General features: G+C 44.5%; 1 protein-coding gene across 3 annotated transcripts in view; it reads left to right on the plus strand.

The window, feature by feature from the left end:
• KIAA0232 overlaps nt 1-19,896 on the plus strand; it is a 101,676-nt gene that overhangs the window by 75,478 nt on the left and 6,302 nt on the right. For all 3 annotated transcript variants that reach the window (XM_084625856.1, XM_084625858.1, XM_084625857.1), the window contains exon 6: nt 947-4,223. In XM_084625856.1, the coding sequence (XP_084481982.1) occupies nt 947-4,223 (3,277 nt within the window). The remainder of the gene's footprint in view (nt 1-946; nt 4,224-19,896) is intronic.

Here is a 19,896-nt window from a genome sequence, read left to right on the forward strand (position 1 = left end):
GCAACCCCTCCCAGTTTGGTATCATTTGCAAATTTTATAAACAAACTCTCTACTCCATTGTACAAGTCATTAATGAAAATATTGAATAGTACTGGACCCAGGACTGACCCCTACAGAATCCTACTGGTTATACCCTCCCAGCTTGACAGCAACTCTTTGCGTATGGTCTCTCAACCAGTTTTGCACCCATTTTATAGTAATTTCATCTAGACCCCATTTCCCCAGTTAACTTATGAGAATGTCATGTGGACCTATGTGAAAAGCCTTACTAAAAAGCGAGGTACATCACATCTACTGCTTCCTCCCTATCCATTAGGTCAGTAATCCTATCAAAGGAGGAAATTAAGTTGGCTTGACATGATTTGTTCTTGACAAATCCATGCTGCCTATTCTGTATAACCCTGTTATCCTCCAGGTGCTTACAATTTGATTGTTGCTGATGTAGGAAGTTTCTCATGTTGCATATATGTAAGTCATTTGACAATTGATAGATTGGCTTACAGCTTCTGTGGAGCATTGAGTAGTGCAGTTTTAATAGGGAAATCATAAATTCCAAATAGTTAAAAGTTAAAAATTCCTAGTGAAAAGCTATGTCATCTGATAACTTCATAACTGAACCTTCATGGTTTTCAGCATCCTCAGCTCCCATTGGCTTCAGTAGGAATTAAGGGTGCTCAGCACCTTTCAGGATTGTATATATTATGGGATTTTAAAATATAATTATCTAAACATAGTTCTGTGCACACTTTTAGGTGGTTTTCTGTTGTATCATCATTCAAATACACTAAATTATGCTTGGTATTTGGGCTGTCTTGGGTTGTAAAATATTGTAGTGATTATGAAGTAAAATAACGTGAAAAAAGCAAAATTGGAAATTAAGTATTTCAGAAGTGCCCATAGAAGTTCTAAAAACTGAATTTAAATACCACTTTTCTTTTTCTTTCAGGTATTATGAAGCATTTCCTCCTCTTTCTGAGAAGCCAATTTGCCTGCAAGAAATTATGACTGTATGGAATAAATCCAAAGTTTGCTCTTACTCTAGCTCCTCATCTTCATCCAATGCTCCACCAACTAGCACCGATACATCCTCTCCAAAGGACTGCAATAGTGAAAGTGAAGTAACTAAAGAGAGAAGTAACAAAGTGTCTGCCACTGTACATGAAAGAACCCAGCAGAAAAAAAGTAAAACTGAGAGAGAGAACAAGTTCAGTAATGGCACTGTTGAAGATAAGCCTGCTTTATATAAAAAGCAAGTCCGACATAAGTCTGAGGGAAAGATGCGTCCTCGCTCCTGGTCGTCTGGTTCCAGTGAAGCAGGCTCAAGTTCAAGTGGTAATCAAGGTGAATTAAAAGCATCAGTGAAATGTATTAAAGTAAGACATAAAACAAGGGAAGTTCGAAATAAAAAGGGGCGGAATGGGCAAAGCAGGCTTTCAGTAAAGACTGGTGAAAAGACTGAAAGAAAAATCCATAGTGGAAGTAGCAGCAGCAGTGGATCGATCAAACAGCTGTGTAAAAGGGGTAAAAGACCATTAAAAGAAATTGGAAGGAAAGAAACTGGCAGTAATGATGGAAAAGATCTGTATTTAAACAGCAGAAACGAAAAGGAATATAAAGAAGAACCCTTGTGGTATACTGAGCCGATTACAGAATACTTTGTTCCTCTGAGCAGAAAAAGTAAGCTTGAGACTACATACCGCAACAGACAAGATACGTGTGATATAACATCAGAGGCTGTAGAAGAATTGTCCGAATCAGTGCATGGTCTTTGTATTAGCAACAATAATATTCATAAAACATACCTCGCAGCAGGTACTTTTATTGATGGTCACTTTGTAGAAATGCCTGCCGTTCTAAATGAGGATATTGACCTCACTGGGACCTCAATATGTTCTCAACCAGAGGACGACAAATATTTGGATGATGTTCATCTGTCAGAACTAACACACTTCTATGAAGTGGATATTGATCAATCCATGTTGGATCCTGGTGCCTCAGATAAAATGCAAGGAGAAAGTCGGATTTTGAATATGATTCGACAAAAAAGTAAAGAGAAACCTGATTTTGAGGCAGAATGTTGCATAGTGTTAGATGGAATGGAGTTGCAAGGGGAAAGTGCAATATGGACAGATTCAACCAGCTCTGTTGGTGCTGAAGGGTGGTTCTTGCAAGACCTTAGTAATTTAGCTCAATTTTGGGAGTGCTGTTCATCTTCTAGCTCTGGTGATGCAGATGGGGAAAGTTTTGGAGCAGATTCTCCTATCTTAGACAGCACAATGCTTAATTCACACATGCTTGCTGGCAATCAAGAGCTCTTTTCGGATATTAATGAAGGGTCTGGTATAAACTCTTGTTTTTCAGTGTTTGAAGTGCAATGCAGAGATTCTGTTTTACCATTTTCTTTTGAAACACTCAATTTGGGAAATGAAAATGCAGATTCTAGTAGCAGTGCTAATATGCTTGGAAAGACACAGTCTAGATTGCTAATATGGACCAAAAATAGTGCCTTTGATGAAAATGAACACTGTTCCAATCTTTCAACAAGAACTTGTAGTCCATGGTCACACTCGGAAGAAACACGTTCAGACAATGAAACTTTAAATATTCCATTTGAAGAATCCACACAATTTAATGCAGAAGATATTAATTATGTAGTTCCTAGGGTGTCTTCAAGTTATGTAGATGAAGAAATTCTAGATTTTTTTCAAGAAGAAACCTGCCAGCAACAAGCTAGAACTTTAGGAGAAATACCCACTTTGGTTTTCAAAAAAAAATCTAAACTAGAATCTGTCTGTGGTATTCAGCTAGAACAAAAAGGAGAAGGTAAAGATTATGAAACAACACAAGTGTCTAGTGAAAGCAGCCCACATGGAGATGGCTATAGCTCAGGGGTTATTAAAGACATTTGGACAAATATGACAGACAGAAATTCTGCAGCAATGGTAGAGATAGAAGGAATAGAAGATGAATTGTTTTCAACTGATGTAAATAATTACTGCTGCTGTTTAGATACTGAAGCAAAAGTTGAAACCCTCCAGGAACCTAATAAGGCAGTGCAGAGATCAGAGTATCATCTTTGGGAAGGTCAAAAAGAGAACTTGGAGAAGAGAGCATTTGTTGCAAATGATTTATCAGAAATAGATGGTGGTGATTATACTACACCATCAAAACCTTGGGACATAAACCAGGATAAAGAAAACTCATTTATACTTGGTGGTGTGTATGGGGAGCTCAAAACATTTAATAGTGATGGAGAATGGGCACTGGTGCCCCCCAGTCACACAAAAGGAAGCTTATTACAGTGTGCAGCTTCTGATGTCGTGACAATAGCTGGTACAGATGTCTTCATGACACCAGGAAACAGCTTTGCTCCTGGTCACAGGCAATTATGGAGGCCATTTGTATCATTTGAACAGAATGAGCAATCGAAGAATGGAGATAATGGATTGAATAAAGGGTTTTCTTTTATCTTCCATGAAGACTTACTGGGAGCTTGTGGTAACTTTCAAGTTGAAGAACCTGGACTTGAATATTCATTCTCTTCCTTTGACCTGAACAATCCATTTTCACAAGTTCTTCATGTAGAGTGTTCATTCGAACCAGAAGGAATTGCATCTTTCAGCCCTAGTTTTAAACCCAAATCAATTCTGTGCTCTGATTCAGACAGTGAAGTTTTTCATCCCAGGATATGTGGTGTTGACAGGACGCAGTACAGGGCTATACGGATTTCTCCAAGGACTCACTTTCGCCCAATTTCTGCATCTGAGCTTTCTCCAGGGGGTGGAAGTGAGTCAGAATTTGAGTCAGAAAAAGATGAGGGAAGTATTCCAGCCCCTTCTCAAGTAGATGTGTTTGAAGATCCACAAGCAGATCTCAAACCACTAGAAGAAGATGCAGAAAAAGAAGGGCATTACTATGGAAAGTTAGAGCTTGAATCTGGAAAATTCCTTCCCAGATTAAAGAAGTCTGGAATGGAGAAAAGTGCACAAACATCACTGGATTCCCAGGAAGAATCAGCTGGAATGTTGCCAGTTGGAAACCAAAATCCCTGCTTAAAGTGCAGTGTGAAGGAATCACTCGATATGAGGGATATGGAAAATTCCCAAATAAACTGCAGAATAGTGGAGCAACGTGAAGAAATTAACAGGTTTTGCAATTGCAAAGCAGGTTGCCATTTTCCTACGTATGAGGATAATCCTGTTTCTTCAGGAGAGCTGGAAGAGGTATGTGTAGATGTAAGATTATCGGAATTGCAGCTAGCAACAGTCAATAAATAGATTGTTTATGCAACACCAATTCTAGTAATTTGGTATTTTGGTTTAATGGATGAGATCTGATTCTTCGATAGCAAAGTTAATGATCTAATGGTAGTAATTATTTGGGTCATCTTACATAAGCAAATATCTCAATGTTTTAAAAATTCATGTATTGAAAGATTAAGTAAACTTTTCCTTTTTTTGGTTTGTCTGATTTATATGTAATCTGATGAAAAAATGTGTTTAAATTCCTAGCTTGACAATACTGAAACATGAAGCGAGCATGTTAAAATAGAATATTGTAATCCTAAATCAGTTCTTTCAATATCTTTACTAACAGAACATTATATATTTTACGTAGTCAGAAGTTTTACATTTTTACACTTGAGTAAAACGCATTCATTTGCCAGACAGGACAATAATCAATGTTTTGATCATGTCTGTTTTAGTTTATTGAATTGCCATGTCCTGGTCAATACTTCAAAGGGGAAAATGAATTATAGGCTTGGAATATTAATTAAATTCTAGAAAAATTAGGTTTATGCTGAGCAGAATCTTTCAAAATGAAAATACAAAAATATTGTTAGCCTCTCAGGTTAAATTTATGTGAATGTGTTCTTGTATTAAGGATTAAAAAATTAAATCCTTTATAGGATTTTGATGATTAAGTGTTATGCTTAAACAAAGCACATGAGATCTTTTATAGGGGAGAAGGCAACGTGCCGCATTTATTGAGAATATAGCAGTTAGCATATGCTTTTTAGTCACACACACACACCATGCACACAGTCCCACCAGTCGATGTTTACAGTTACCCGTCCAGAGTTTGGATCAATCTAGTGGCCAGCCAGATTGGTCGCAGAGGGGAGCTGGACTCTGTCAGTCACGATCCAATGTTTCTGGAGTAGTGGCAAGATGAACAAGCAAAGCACCCTGTTCTTATAGTCTTTTTGTTGTTGTTGTTGAAGTCTATGGATTTTGCTGTGTCAGTTTATGACCGGTTACTTCTTAATTGGTATTATTTGTTGATGATAACATTCCAAAACACCTCCGAGAGGGTTATTCTGTCCCAGATTTGATTTAATCAATTGTCTTTAGGGGTGCCAGCCTCCACCTCAGGGTCATCAGTCTGCCCTTCCTCAATCATGGATGCGCGTTAATGATTCTCTGGCATCAATAAGTCTCGATAAGTGTCTTTGCTCCTCCTTTTTTGACCATCTGGTTAACAATGGCCTTTATACCTTTTTTTTTTTCCTGATGCATGCATTCCTTATTCACACAAACAGTCTTTTACAGAGACCTCTGAGAATAAAAACAGCAGTATTTTATATCGAGTGAAAAGACATTGTAAATTAAACCTTGCTAAATTTTATAACCAAAACAATTCACATTGAGGCCCAGGCCTTTAACGTTCCTCTAATCTACTTAACATAGACATGATACAGGAGGGCCCAATTTGTAATGAATATGGGAAACAGAATCCCATAGTCACAGAGGGTCATTCCTTTCTGCTATTCAAAAAGGTGGCTGACAGGATTTAATCAAACCATACATTAATTCTCATAGTACAATTATAAAATCCTGCTCCTACACAAGCACTATCAGACTTAATAAAAAACATAATAATTTTAAGATTCATCATTTATACAGAATTTTTATTTAGCCATGGCTTGACATGATTTACTTAGCTTGATGTGGTGCAGTAGACTTCTCTAGTACACATCTGTAGTCACCACTAATATACTCTCAAGTTTCTTTTTTTCCCCTGCATGTGGAATGACAGGATGACAGCACAAGTTGAATTCTCATGAGCACAGTTCAGACTGCTGGAATATCACTCCCTTTGCCCCAATCTTGCGACAGGAGTCACCAAGATTGTAACTACACTTCCTACATCTGTTTGGAGTAGAAATGCTGGAATATCATACATAACCCCCCCCCCCACCTCCGGTGGAGAGAACCACTAGGCTCTTTATTCCCGTCATTTTTCTTCCCTGCCCATCCATCCATCCATCCATCCATCCAAAGCATGCATGTCCTTGATAAGGAACTTTCCTGCATCAATTCCCCTGCTCAGTACATGGTGCCTGGTGCCAGATAATCACAGTGCTTAGTAAGAACCTTTGGCTTGAGCTGCTAGTTGAAATTATCCAGTGATGTCTTTCCTCCCTAATCTTCATGCTTTGGGGGAACACCAAGGGGCTTCCCACTCTTGGATCTGCTTCTATCACACAGCCAGGTGGGAACTCTCTATAGCTACAAAGTTCTAAGCAGCTGAGCCATATGAAGCTCTAAATCACAGTCATTTGATTCATTGCTTTAGAATATAGAGTGCAGCCTAAAGTTAGCTCCTTCCTAAAGTGGAAAGAGGAACCTTGTTGCAGCTTCAACTGTGGAGAGGCTGTGGGCCAGGTCCCCAGGAGTAGCTCTTCCAACTCAGAACAGGTTGTTAAAGGGCTTATTCCTTCACCCACTTACTTCCCTGGTCCTTCTCGCATGAAGAGAGAGTAACAATACCCGAAGTCCAAAGGTGCAAACAATTCGATGTTTATTGGGGTGAACTTCCAGCAAGCATGATTCCAGTTTCCTTCGTTAGTATCCTCCTTCCCAGCTCTGACACCACAGAGCCTTACACCTGTGTCCCTGTTCCCATTCCTACCCTTAGCCAAACATGATTCCAATTTTCTTACCCCCATTCCCTGTTCCCATCTCCCACTTTAGCAAAACATGATTCCAATTTTCTTACCCCCATTCCCTGTTCCTATCACATACACCCACATGCCCACCCACCCCCAGTCACTTCCTCATTGACTGCAGACTATATAGTAAAACTTGAGTTCTGCTTAGCTGTACCTTAACCAATCATTTTCCTGAAATTTAACTAACCAATCCTAACATATTGTAACATGATTATGTAACCAATTATATCCCACCACCTTAATTAGTTTACACCCAGCAAAATTAATTATACAGTAGACAGGAACAATCACAGAACCAGACAGAGATTATACAGACAAACAATAGCAAAGTGGGAACTATAATGACAAAACAATACAGAAGTGAGGATTTCACATCCCAGCTATTGATAAGTGAGTTCTTGCCAGACAGGATGCATCAAACTAAGTTTCCTTTTACATTTTCTAGGCACTTCCCTTTCTCTGGAGGTGATAGGAATACAGGACAGGATTGTATTCCTAACAGCCGAATAGCACCTTATTTCAGTGTGACTAGTTTGGAATGTGAGGATGTGACTGTTTGCTTCCCAGCTTATGGCTGCCTCTGCTGCTTAGCCAAAGGCCTTAGCCTAAGAACAGGGCCTCAGACTGTCATAGTAAGAGAAGGCCCTTACACCAGCAGGCGGTGATTTTGATTCTTTCTTTTATACCTCTATCACTAGCCAAGTGATAAGAATACACCTAAATTCTTAGAGTATAGGCCTTTACAGACAGGCCTGAATATCTATATCCTAACACAGGTCAAGAGGATAGGGAAATAAGAGGCTTTACAACTCCCTGATTCTGTTTCCTGGGTGTAGTTTAAAGCAGTCTCTGGTCTTCTCTAAGTTACACCGCTGGGTTGTGTTGAAATCAGTGTGCCAGTCCTGTACCATCTGAGGATTCTTGCACATTGAGAGAATCATTGGGTAGTTAAGATGAATTTACAATGGACTTACAAAAATGGCTCATCAGAGGCCATGTCTTGACCCTGTTTCTTTTTAACAAGAAGTCTTTTTAAATAAATTATTATTTTTTTTAAGTTGAGTAGAGCAGGAGAACAAGGTGCCATAGGCAGAATACCTGGGGATTGTTACAGAAAGCTTAAAACTTTCACTCTAAGTCCATTAGTAAGAGAATAGAGTTCTAAGAACTGAAGCAAACTTTTTGATGACCTAGACTATTTAGTAAACTCTGAGTGTAGAGGACTACTATGAATTCTATTAAATGTATAAACTCCATATTGCTAAGTCTTCTGTGAAATGGATTTGTTTTATTTAGGGGTTGGAATTATTTTATTTGGTTTGATTTTATTTAGTACTCATGAAACTGAAAATTCTAGAGCTGGGATGACTCAGGCATTTGGCGGGCAGGGCTCCCAATACATGTGAATATTATTGGTAATACAGTTCTTCTTCAAGTGGCTCTGCATATTGCCACTTACGGGTAATGCATTGCCTGGTGCTGCCTAACAGTAGAACCTTTGCCAAGCAGTGCCCATTATAGCGCATGTGCACCCCCTCCTACCTCTCTGTTCAGCATTTCCAAACATTCTGAGGGAGTGGAGGGGAAAGGAAAATTAGTGGATCCCTGGACTCATGGAGTGAGGAATAGCTTTGGTTTTCTTGGATTTAGTTTAGCTTAGCCCTTTGGCCAAATTAAAAGCCAAAAACAATAGAAGAAACAAAAATCGAACAACCTACATTTCCAGATAAACAATTTCTGAGAGTCAGAGGGAGACTGCCATCCAGCCGGAGAACTTACACATGACTGCAGCCTGTTCAGGAGAGAGAGATGACTTTGTCAACCCTGGGAAACAGGAGATGATAGAGACAACCTTTCCTGTTACCTAGATTACTCTGAAAAGCTAGAAGACTCTTCAGGTGCACTACTCCTTTTGACTGAGACTAAACAAGAGGGCAGGAGAATGTCTCCTCCCTAACTTTCACCCTGGGAGGATACCACTATCCTTGAATTTTTTTTTTTTTTTTACTCGGAAGGCTGTGGTTTTAATCCATTTATTTCATACATCTGCATACGCTCCTGGGCAGAAATGTGAAATAACAATAAAGTAATAAATAAAAGGTCCCTTGCATTGTATCTAGAGTGGACTAAAGCTCCTAAAATGTCCATGATGCTCTACTGCTTTTGACCTTGGATCAGAAGGCTTTGAAACAACCATGGCTGACTTGATTGCATTTTTTTTATTGCTTCTTGGCAGGCTTTCAGCTTCTAGGTCATGTTAAGATACATTCTGTCCAAGGCACGCGTACTTCTGAAAACAGCCTGAGGTCTGTTCCAATTCAAGAGAGATACAATACAGCCAAACAGTTATCTTTGATATACAAGATGGGATTACCTGAGTTTGGTCTCCTGCTACAACTCCAGCCTTGGTTGTTCAAGTAGCTTGAACTGACCCCTGTCCAGATTAGGTTGATTATGTTCATCTATAATAGACTGGACTGGATTTTGAATGTGTAGTGAACACTTACATGTGAGTAAATTTACAGAAAGGACAAGTGTATCCTCAGAATCTAACACAATAATCAAATATCTGCATTCATTTTTTTTCACGTCTGCTTCTGTCTCAAGTTTTGCTTGAAGTATCTTGCATATACTGGCCAAATTTAGGAAATAAAATGGCTTTCTTTTTCAACTTCTCTCTGCTACTTCTGGCAGTTGCGCTTTCATTTATTCAGCCCCAGGGTTTTAGCTTTGATAATTCCAGGTTTACTGTTGGAACATCCAGCAGAAATAATATGTAAGTGTGCTTTCATAATCAATATAAGGGCCTAGTCCTCCTCAGCTTTATATTGGTCAGTCTCTTTTACTCCGTAATATCCTTGCAAAAGCTAAGCGTGGAAGAATCCAAGCTTTGGTTCTTAGCATGTCTATCAAATATCAGCTTAATCTCTTACAAGATTACAACTAAATCCTATCCAGGTCTGTTAACTGATTGTGCAGTTTACATGTGGTATTCATTGGGCTGCCAGTTAGTCATAGTAGAAAAATGTAGAGTTGGATACAATCCTTACTGTAGCAAGTGTGGAACATTCTATGCAAGCAAAAGCAGGAATGTGTGTGTGAGAGAGAGAGATGGATTGAAAACTCAGTCTCTGAAGGAAGAGGAAAGCCAATTCACAGCAATGAAGGAAAGGTAGAAACAACAGTTATTGTACTGGTCTTCTACACCTCTTAAAATTGATATTTATATAGTTGTTTACCTGGCGTCAGGGCAGCAGAGTTCAAACTGCTGAGCAGAGTGGTCAGGATGGGCATTGTGGGACGCTGTCTGGAGACCAATTAGTGCGCTAAAATCAAGCATGGTGTCTACACTAGCACTATGGGCGCTAAAGCCTCAGCGCAAAAAGCCTTATGACTCATCGGGGTGGTTTTATTACAGCGCTGTAACTGAGGAGTTTCGGCACAAAAAGTGGCTTTGCAGTGTGTATGCCTCTGCTGTTTGGTCGCCAAAAGCTGCGTTTTGACGAAAAAACTTGCAAGTATAGACCAGGCCTTAGACCTGGTCTGTACTACAGTATTGTTGACAAAATTCAGGTTTGTCAACAGAACACTGGAGGTGTATACACTGCAATGCTCCTTGTCGACAAAACTCTCCTGCTTTGCCAACAAAATAAAACCACCTTGATGAGAGGCATAGCGCTTTTTGTGGCAAAGTTATATCAACAAAGTGTTGCTGTAGGCACTGTGCTTGGTTATGTCTTTGTAAATGGCCTCCAGGTGGTGTCCCACAATGTCCATCTTGACCGCTCTGGTCAACAGTTTGAACTCTGCTGCTCTGCACCCAGGTACACAGGCATCTGCCCCCTCCCCCTTTAAAGACACAGGATTTTTTGAAATGCCACTTGGTGTTTGCTCGGCATGTAGAACTCACATTGCATCTTCCCAGCTGACTACGGCAGCTCAACGCAGCAAACGCTCGCCCGCTTGGAGCACATCTGAGTTGTTGGTTCTGCTGGCACTGTGGGGAGAGGAGGCTGTGCAGTTCCAGCTCTGCTCCAGCTGTAGGAACTTAGATATCTATGGTCAGGTTTCTCATGGCTTGTTGGAGAAGGGCCATGAAGGGGACGTGGAGCAGTGCTGTGCGAAGATAAAGGAGCTGAAGCAGACATTCTAGGAGGCAAGGGAGGCAAACTGTCACTCTGGTGCTGCGCCGAAGACCTGCTGCTTCTGTAAGGAGCTGGATGCCATCCTTGGAGGCAACCCCACCTCCACCACTAGGAGCCCTGTGGATACTTCATCCGGGCTGGAGGCAGTGGACAGTGGGATCAACCCCAAGCCTATGTTTCTCAAGATGCATGCATCATGCACCTTCCCCAACCACCCTATTGATGTCAGTGAAACACCCACAATGATCCATAAGTACCTGCAATACCATAGAGAAGTAACCCTTTCTAGTGATGTACTCTGTTACAAGATGGTGCGGGGCCAAAATTGGAAAATGCATGTCATCTATTGCCCTGCCATGGTTAGGGAATCTCATTGGTGGAAAGCCATCCAATTTTTCATGCACATTGCCCAGAGTCACAGTGCTGCGTAGCAGGATGCAGTTAATGGCCTTTCACACTTGGGTTAATGCAGCCCCAACAGTTGACTTCCTGACTCCAAACTGATTTGCGACCAAGCGTTAGCAGTCTGGAGTCGCCAGTTTCTACACAGTGATCACCAGTGAGAGGGCAGTTCTCATTTTGGTGTCCTGGTGCTGCAGTGCTGGGGCAAGCTCCGCACATGGTTCCTGGAAGGTGGCTTTCTGTATCCGAAAGTTCTGCAGCCACTGCTCATCATCCCAGACCTGAATAATGATGTGATCTCACCAGTCACTGCTTGTTTCCTGAGCCCAAAAGTGATGGTCTACCGTGTTCAATTGCTCTGTGAATGCCAAAAGTTATCTGGCATTGTTTCTTTCCACAGCACGCAGCAAGTCAGGCAATTCTAATTCCTGTTCAGATTGGGAGCTCATGATTAAGGCTGAGAGTTTGTCACAGAGGTCATGGAAGTCACAGTTTCTGTGACTTTCTGGGACCTCCGTGACTTCTCTCAGTGCGGCTGGCCTTGGGGGGCAGCCCTTGGGCCAGCCGCACTAGCCGCTGCTGGGGCAGTCTCGTGCCACTGTGCCGCCCCCCCAGCAGCAGCAGAAGGTATGGGAGGGGTGAGGGCTCTGGCAGCGCTTTCCAGGGGGGCTCCCCAGAAGCGGTGACATGTCCCTCCCTCAGCTCCTAGCTCCGTGCACTGCCTCTGCCTCCAGGCACCGCCCCCGCAGCTCCCATTGGCCATGGTTCCCGGTCAATGGGAGCTACGGGAGCAGCACACGTTGCTAGGAGCTGAGGGAGGAACATGTCGCTGCTTCTGGGGAAACACGACGAGCCGGGCCGGGAGCCTGCCAGCCCCGCTAACCCACCCCCCTTCTCTGCAGCACCAGCAGGGGTCCCAGGCCACCTCCTCCCCAAGATTTAGTCTGGTATATAGTAAAAGTCATGGACCATGAGTTTTTGTTTACTGCCCATGACCTGTCCATGACTTTTACTAAAAATACCCAGGATTAAAATGTAGCCTTACTCATGATATAGTGCATGACCATCTGTGATGTGTTCATAACAGTAACTACAACAGTAGAGCGCAGTGTGGGATCCATCCTTTCAGACAGAGATGGTGGGCGTGCAGTAAACAGAGGCCATTGAAAAATGTTGTGAAATGCAGTCGGAAGCCCATGGAATGCTGGGACAGAAAGAACTGCATCATGGGACATGCCCATGATGCACTGCGATCCACTCCACCTTCCCACAAATCCTAGCTGCAAAATGTGGCGAGTACCACAATGGGATAGCTACCTGTAGTTCATTGCTATCAGTGTCAATGCTAGAACACCATCTGTGGATGTGTTCTGCCAGCAGAGGGCGCTTAGTATGAACATGCATAAGCATTGTAATTATACTGGTTTCTGATTGTCGGCTTAACTTGTGTCGACAAAACTCTCTAGTGTAGACAAGACCTCAGTATGTTTCCCAGACCTGAAGAAGAGCTCTGTGTAAGCTTGACAGAAGTTGGTCCAATAAAAGAAATTACCTCACCCACCTTGTCTCTCTAATTTACTATTACTACTCAATCTAAATGGCAACAAATCTTTTTCATGAGAATGTGGTCCTGCAGACGCTTCTGCGTACAGTACTTTCTTGTGTGAGTAGTTCTGTTGATTTCAGTAGGAATATACACTCAGTAGTAAGTATTCCTCTTCGAGTGTTTGCTCATGTCCATTCCATGTCAGGTGTGTGTGCTTGCCACATGTACTGGTGCTGGAAGTTTTCCCCCAGTGGTATCCATAGAGCCAGCTCTAGCGCCTTCCGAAGTTGCACGCCTATGTGCCAGTATAAAAGGTGCCGCTGGCCCGCCCCCACCCTTCAGTTCCTTCTTACCACCAGTGATGGTGCTGAAATGTCCATACCAGTGGTCTTTCCTATCTTTTTTCAATAGTGATTTTAGTGTATATAGTTACTTCAGTGTAAGTTATAGATAGTCCCCGAGGGACTTAGCCCAGGGATGGGGCATGTCCCGGTCCCCAGGCTTCAAGCTGTGCAAGAAGCCCGTGCCTGTCAGTGATCCCCATCTGGGAAGACCCCATACGTGACAAATGCAGGATCTGTAAAGGATTCAAACAGTGCACTAAGAAAGAGTGGGACAGCAGACTTAGAGCGCTTCTGCTGGAGTCAGCCTTCACACCGGCCTCCGAGCAAACCTGCTCAGACTTGGCACCGAGTACATTGGCGTCTGTAAGGCGTGCCCCTTCACCATCGACCTCCTCACGGCATTCATCCCGGTCTCCGGTACCTGCCAAGAGACATAAGACGCATACAGGAAGAGGGCACGTCCCAGTATCCTGCAAGGGGAAGGTGGGGGATGAGCCGAGACCTGTGCTGGGCTGTTTATCTTTCCCAGAACTTGTTGAGGCAACAGCCACATCCAGCAGACTGCCAAGCATGTCCTAGGACCTGTCTCTGACCCCTGGGAGCAGTAGGGGTGTCCAACACCTGACAGTACCGTCTATGCCCGAGGCATTTCAAGCAGCCAAGGACATTGTTCCCTTGCTGGTGATGCTGACACCTTATGAAGGGCGGTCCTGGGACCTCCCATTGGTACTGTGGGTGGTGGTCTTGTCTAGAGGCAAGCTGGTGATGGGGCCCCTGCAGCGATCCCCATCCCCACGGCACCGCGCTGGTCACCAGAGTCTCATCAGTGATCGCTAGAGCCACGCAATCAGTTTTCAGAGACCCGATACTGCTCGCTGAGTTCTTGGCATCAGTTCCTCCACAGTGGTCCCCAGAGGCACACCGCCGGTCCCAGGAGTGCTGCCACCGATTCCCTGAGCAGTGTCATTGGTCGCCAGACATATGGCATCGCTTCATGGAACCGCTATACTCCTCCCCAAGCACTAAACACCAGGCCTCTCAATACTGTGACGAAGCAGAGACAGCAGCAGCACCGCCCTGGTCACCATGGGAGGACCCTTGCTCTGAGGGCGAGGAGATTGTTATGCCCAAGAGCAAGGTGTACCCTGCATTGCCAGTGGTTTTCTCCAGGCCTGTTAGCAAGCGCATGGCCACAAGGTTCTGGATCCCCTGGGGATTTCTCCCTACCCTGGGATTCCAGGTACAACGCTCAGTCTCTGGGGCCTCAGAAAGGTGGTCAGCAACGGTATACCGCCTGCTTCCTGACTCAGACGAAGGTCCAAGGTGCCCAAGCGCCTCCACTAGCCTCGGACAAGGCCGCCCTGACTGGGGAAGTGGAATTGGTACCTCCCCCCCATTCTGGCCTCTTCCTCACCCGATGAGGCAGTGGTGGGACCATCTCACTCAGTTCCACAGGAGGACTTTAAGGCACACCAAGAATTACTTAAGCGTGTGGCCTCAAACTTGGGCTTAGAAGCGGAGAAACTAAAGGAGCCCACGGACACCCTGTTTGATATTTTGGCAGCAGCGTCCCCATTGAAGGTTGTCCTTCCCATCCATGAGGGAGTCCTGAAACTTGTCAAGGCCTTATGGCAGACCTCCTCCTCTCTGCCCCCTATTTCTAAGCGCACAGAGAGAAAGTACTATGTTCCTGCCAAGGGCTTTGACTGTCTGTACTCTCATCCCTCCCCTGGGTCCTTAGTAGTTACAGCTGCCAATGAGAGAGAGAGACTAGGTCAAACCAGTTCAACCCCCCAAAAAAGGAGGCAAAGAGGCTAGATCTTTTTGGCAGAAAAGTTTATTAGACTGCCAACTGCGCATATTGAATCACCAAGCTTTGCTGGGGCGATATGATTACAATGTGTGGCACTCTATGGCCAAGTTTGCTGATTCTCTGCCGCAGGAGTCTAAACAGGAGTTCTTGGCTGTACTTGACAAGAGCAAGACTGTAGCCAGGGCCTCCCTCCAGGCAGCCTCAGATGCTGCTGACTAAGCAGTTGGAACAAGACCATTGGCCATATCCATGAGACTGGCATCGTGGCTGCAGTCATCTGGCCTGTCTGAGGAGATCCAACCATCCATCAGGACCTCCCCTTACATAGATCAGCTGTGTTTTCAGAACAAACTGACAGCAGGCTGCACAGACTAAAAAGATTCTAGGGCCACATTACGCTCCCTGGACCTTTACATTCCCACAGCCTCAAGGAAACATTTCAGGTCTCAACAGCCTCAAGAGATTCAGGGGCCAGGCCAGGCTTGAGCCCTATAGAAAGGAGGACAGGGGCTACAAGCGCTGCCAGGGCCAACCACCGGCCACATCGACCCAATCAGGCTCTAGCTGCCACCCTCCTGGGGAAAAAGCAGGAATTTTGAGGGTGCACCCAAGAGCAACCTCCCAGTCTAAACCCAGGATCCAACCCCCCACCCCCTCTTATTTTCAGACTGCCTATTGCCCTCCCTTCCTGCTTAGACTGTTATAACATCAGACCAGTGGCGTATACCCTCCAATTTATTTCCATTCCTCCTTCCCACCCTATATCTCCATCCCTTTTCAGGGACTCTTCTCACGAGCAACTCCTTGTCTAGGAGGTGCAAGCCCTTCTATGGGTGGGGGCCATAGAGGAAGTTCCCAAAGAACTAAGAGGGAAAGGCTTTTACTTCTGCAACTTCCTGATACCGAAGGCCAAAGGGGGTGTCCGACTCATCTTAGGCCTACGAGGCCTCAACAAATACCTCAAGAAATTGAAGTTTTGCATGGTCTCTCTGGCCTCCATTATCCCTTCCCTGGATCCTGGGAACTGGTACGCCACCCTTGACTTAAAGGACGCATACTTCCACTTTTTTATGTTCCATGGCCACGGAAGGTTTCTACGGTTTGTGGTTGGAATGACTCGCTACCAGTTTGCAGTGCTCCTGTTTGGTCTACAGCACCAACAGTGTTTACAAAATGTATGGCAGTAGTCGCAGCCTACTTCAAACGTTAGGGTATTCAGATCTACCTGTACCTTGACAATTCGCTCATCAAGAGTCACTCGAGGGCACAAGTCCAACGCGGCGTCGTAGTACTATGAGCCACCTGCCAAGTGTTGGGCCTGTTAATAAATGAACACTAGTCCCGGTACAAAGAATAGAGTTTATCGAAGCAGTCCTTGACTCTACCCAAGCCAGAGCTTTCCTACCAGAAACCAGATTCCCAGGGATGTCAGATCTGATTGCCCGAGTCACGACTTACCCACTCACCACAGCCCAAGTATGCCTCAGACTTCTGGGGCACATGGCAGCGTGCACCTATGTAATACAGTATGCAAGGCTACATCTCAGACCCCTACAGATGTGGCTGGCGTCAGTCTACTCTTCAGGCAAACATCACTTGGACCTCACAATACCACCGCAAATTCTTACCTCCCTAGCATGGTCAAACCCGCACCATGTGACAGAAGGGGTTCCACTTGCGACTCCATATCCCTGGTGTCTGATGCCTTGGACTTGTGGGCAGCCCACCTCGGTACACTCAGGACCCAGGGCCTATGGTCCCAAGAGGAGCTGTTGTTGCATATAAACGTCAGGGAACTCAGAGCCACCCATCTGGCTTGCGAAGTGTTCCTTCCCCAACTGTGAGACAAAGTAGTGCAGGTGTTTGTGGACAACACAGCATCGACATTCTATGTCAACAAGCAAGGGGGAGCACAGTCATCTGCTCTCTGCCAAAAAGTCCTTCACCTGTGGGACTTCTGTATCCAACATGCTATCCATCTTGAAGCCTCACATCGCCTGGGGGTCCAGAACACTTTAGCAGGTTGCCTCAGCAGGTCATTCTTTTCACTCCACTCTCCACCTGGATGTCACTGGGACATCTTCCAGAAGTGGGGAACTCCCCAGCTGGACTTATATGCTACCAAACAAAACAGAAAATGTCATGGGTTTTGTTCTCTTCCCGACCTCAACAGGGGCTCGCTTTCACATGCCTTTCTCCTGTCATGCATAGGCAACCTGTTGTACGCCTTTCCACCAATGCCTCTCATCAACAAGGCTCTTCTGAAGATCAAGAGGGACAGGGCATGAGTCATCATGATACCCCTGGCATGGCCTCACCAATACTGGTTTGGCATGCTTGTGGACGCTTCCAAACAGCCCGAACCTGCTCTCGCAGGACCACGAACCATTGCTGCACCCGAACCTTGCCTCCCTGCACCTGACAGCATGGATGCTGCATGGCTAAGCCTCAAGGAGCAGGCTTGCTCCAGACATGTCCAACTTGTTCCTTTAGAAAGTAGAAAACCCTCTACCAGGACTACTTACCTGGCTAAGTGGAAGCGCTTCCCCTGCTGGGCATCTGAATGGAACCTCTCTTCGTTTGTCATCTTTACAATCCATCTGAGAATATCTGTTCCATCTAAAGCACCAAGATTTGGCACTCTCATCGATCAGGGTACACCTGGCAGCCTTCCACTCTCACATCCAGAGCAGATCAGTCTTCTTGCAGGCAGTGATGATCAGATTTCTCAAGGGCCTGGAAAGACTCCACTGGTCCGTGATCTGGTCCCCCCAATGAGACCTCAGTTTAGTCCTATCTAGGCTCACTGGGCCTCCTTTCGAGCCATCGACATCCTGATCACTTCTGGATCTATCATGAAAGGTTGCTTTCCTCATAGTGATCACTTCTGCGAGATGGGTCTCTGAGATAGTCTTTAACCTTAGAACACCCTTAAACAGTGTTCTATAAGGACATGGTTCAGCTGCACCTCTACCCAGCCTTCATGCCAAAGGTGGTATTGCAGTTTCATGTCAATCAGGATATTCTCCTGCCGGTGTTCTTCCCAAAGCCACAGAACTTCAACGAGGAGAGGCATTTGCATGCTCTGGATGTCGGACATGCCCTGGATTTCTACCTTGAGCGAATCAAGCCTTTCCGTAGGTCATCTCAGCTTTTCATTGCAGAGGCTGACAGGATGAAGGGACTCCTGGTGTCTTCTCAGAGTATTTTGTCCTGGATCACCACCCATGAGTAGGCAAAGGTCATACCTTCGCCAATAATGATAGCTCATTCAACAAGAGCACAGGCTTCATCAGCAGCATTCCTGGCTCATGTTCCAATCCAGGACATCTGCAGGGCCGCAACGTGGTCGTCTCTCCATACTTTCATGACCCACTATGCCATCACTCATCAGGCCTGAGATGAAGCTGGCTTCGGCAGAGCGGTGTTACAGTCGACCTGTCCATGAACTCCTGGCCCGCCTCCAGAGGCACTGATTGCGAGTCACCTGATGTGGAATGGACATGTGCAAGCACTCGAAGAAGAAAAAATGGTTACCTACCTCTTGTAACTGTTCTTCAAGATGTGTTGCTCATATCCCTTCCTTGACCCACCCTCCTTCCCCTCTGTCGGAGTTCTGACAAGAAAGAATTGAAGGGGAGAACTGAAGGGCCCCTTATACCAGTGCATATGTGCGCAACTCCAGAGGGCACAAGAGCCAGCCCTACAGATACCACAGGGGGAAAAACGTCCAGCACCGGTGCATGTGGCAAGCACAGACCCTTGAGATGGAATGGACATGAGCAACATCTCTCGAAGAACAACAGTTACGAGAGGTAGGTAACTGCTTTTTTCAGGATTAGGCTCCAAATTTGTAATTACCACTTATTGTTATTACCTTTTATTCAGCTGAAGGATGGACAGAGCAACTTGTTCACGTTAGTGAATTTTTTCCTATTTCATGATCTTCAGCTTTACATAAAAGTGGAACCTGGATGTCGAGCCAGTGTTGACGTTAGAAATATGGCTCATATAAAAACTACACAGGCTAACTTCTTGAAAAGGCATTACGTAAGATTCACAAGCTGTCACAAAATACAAATGCTGTTACTACAAATCTGATTACAGAATTGCGGAGTCATGCCTGTTGTGGCAAGCTTTCAGTATCTCAGCCATGTGCATTTGTGCTACAGGAACTAGTCTGTGGTAAACATAAATGAAACATTAGAATTAAAAAATAAAAATTTGTGACATTTTTATAAATGGATCAAGATTTTTTTTAAACAGAACTGATTTTTTTTAAAGAAAGATGGAGTCGTTGTATAACCAAACTGTCACTAATGAACTCCTTAACAATCTAGATGTCCTTCAGTGTATTCAATTGATGGCACTATTGCTACATCCACTTTTGGAGGCATTAGAGAGCAAACATTAGGAGACTAAGATCGTGTCTACAATACAGGTTACTTGGGTATAACTTGCATCGCTCAGGGGTGTGAATAATCCACACACCTGAGTGACATAAATTAAATGTGTAGACAGTGCTATGTCGGTAACAAATCTTCTCCCACTGACATAGTTACCATCTCTCAGAGGCAGGAGTTAAGCCACCAGAAGAGCTCTCTCCTGTGAGCTTAAGAGCAGGGGTGGGCAAACTTTTTGGCCCGAGGGTCACATCGGAGTGCAAAACTATATGGAGGGCCAGGTAGGGA

This window comes from Lepidochelys olivacea (genome assembly GCF_965140295.1).
Source record: "Lepidochelys olivacea isolate rLepOli2 genome assembly, chromosome: 4".
Classification (NCBI taxonomy): Eukaryota; Metazoa; Chordata; order Testudines; family Cheloniidae; genus Lepidochelys; species Lepidochelys olivacea.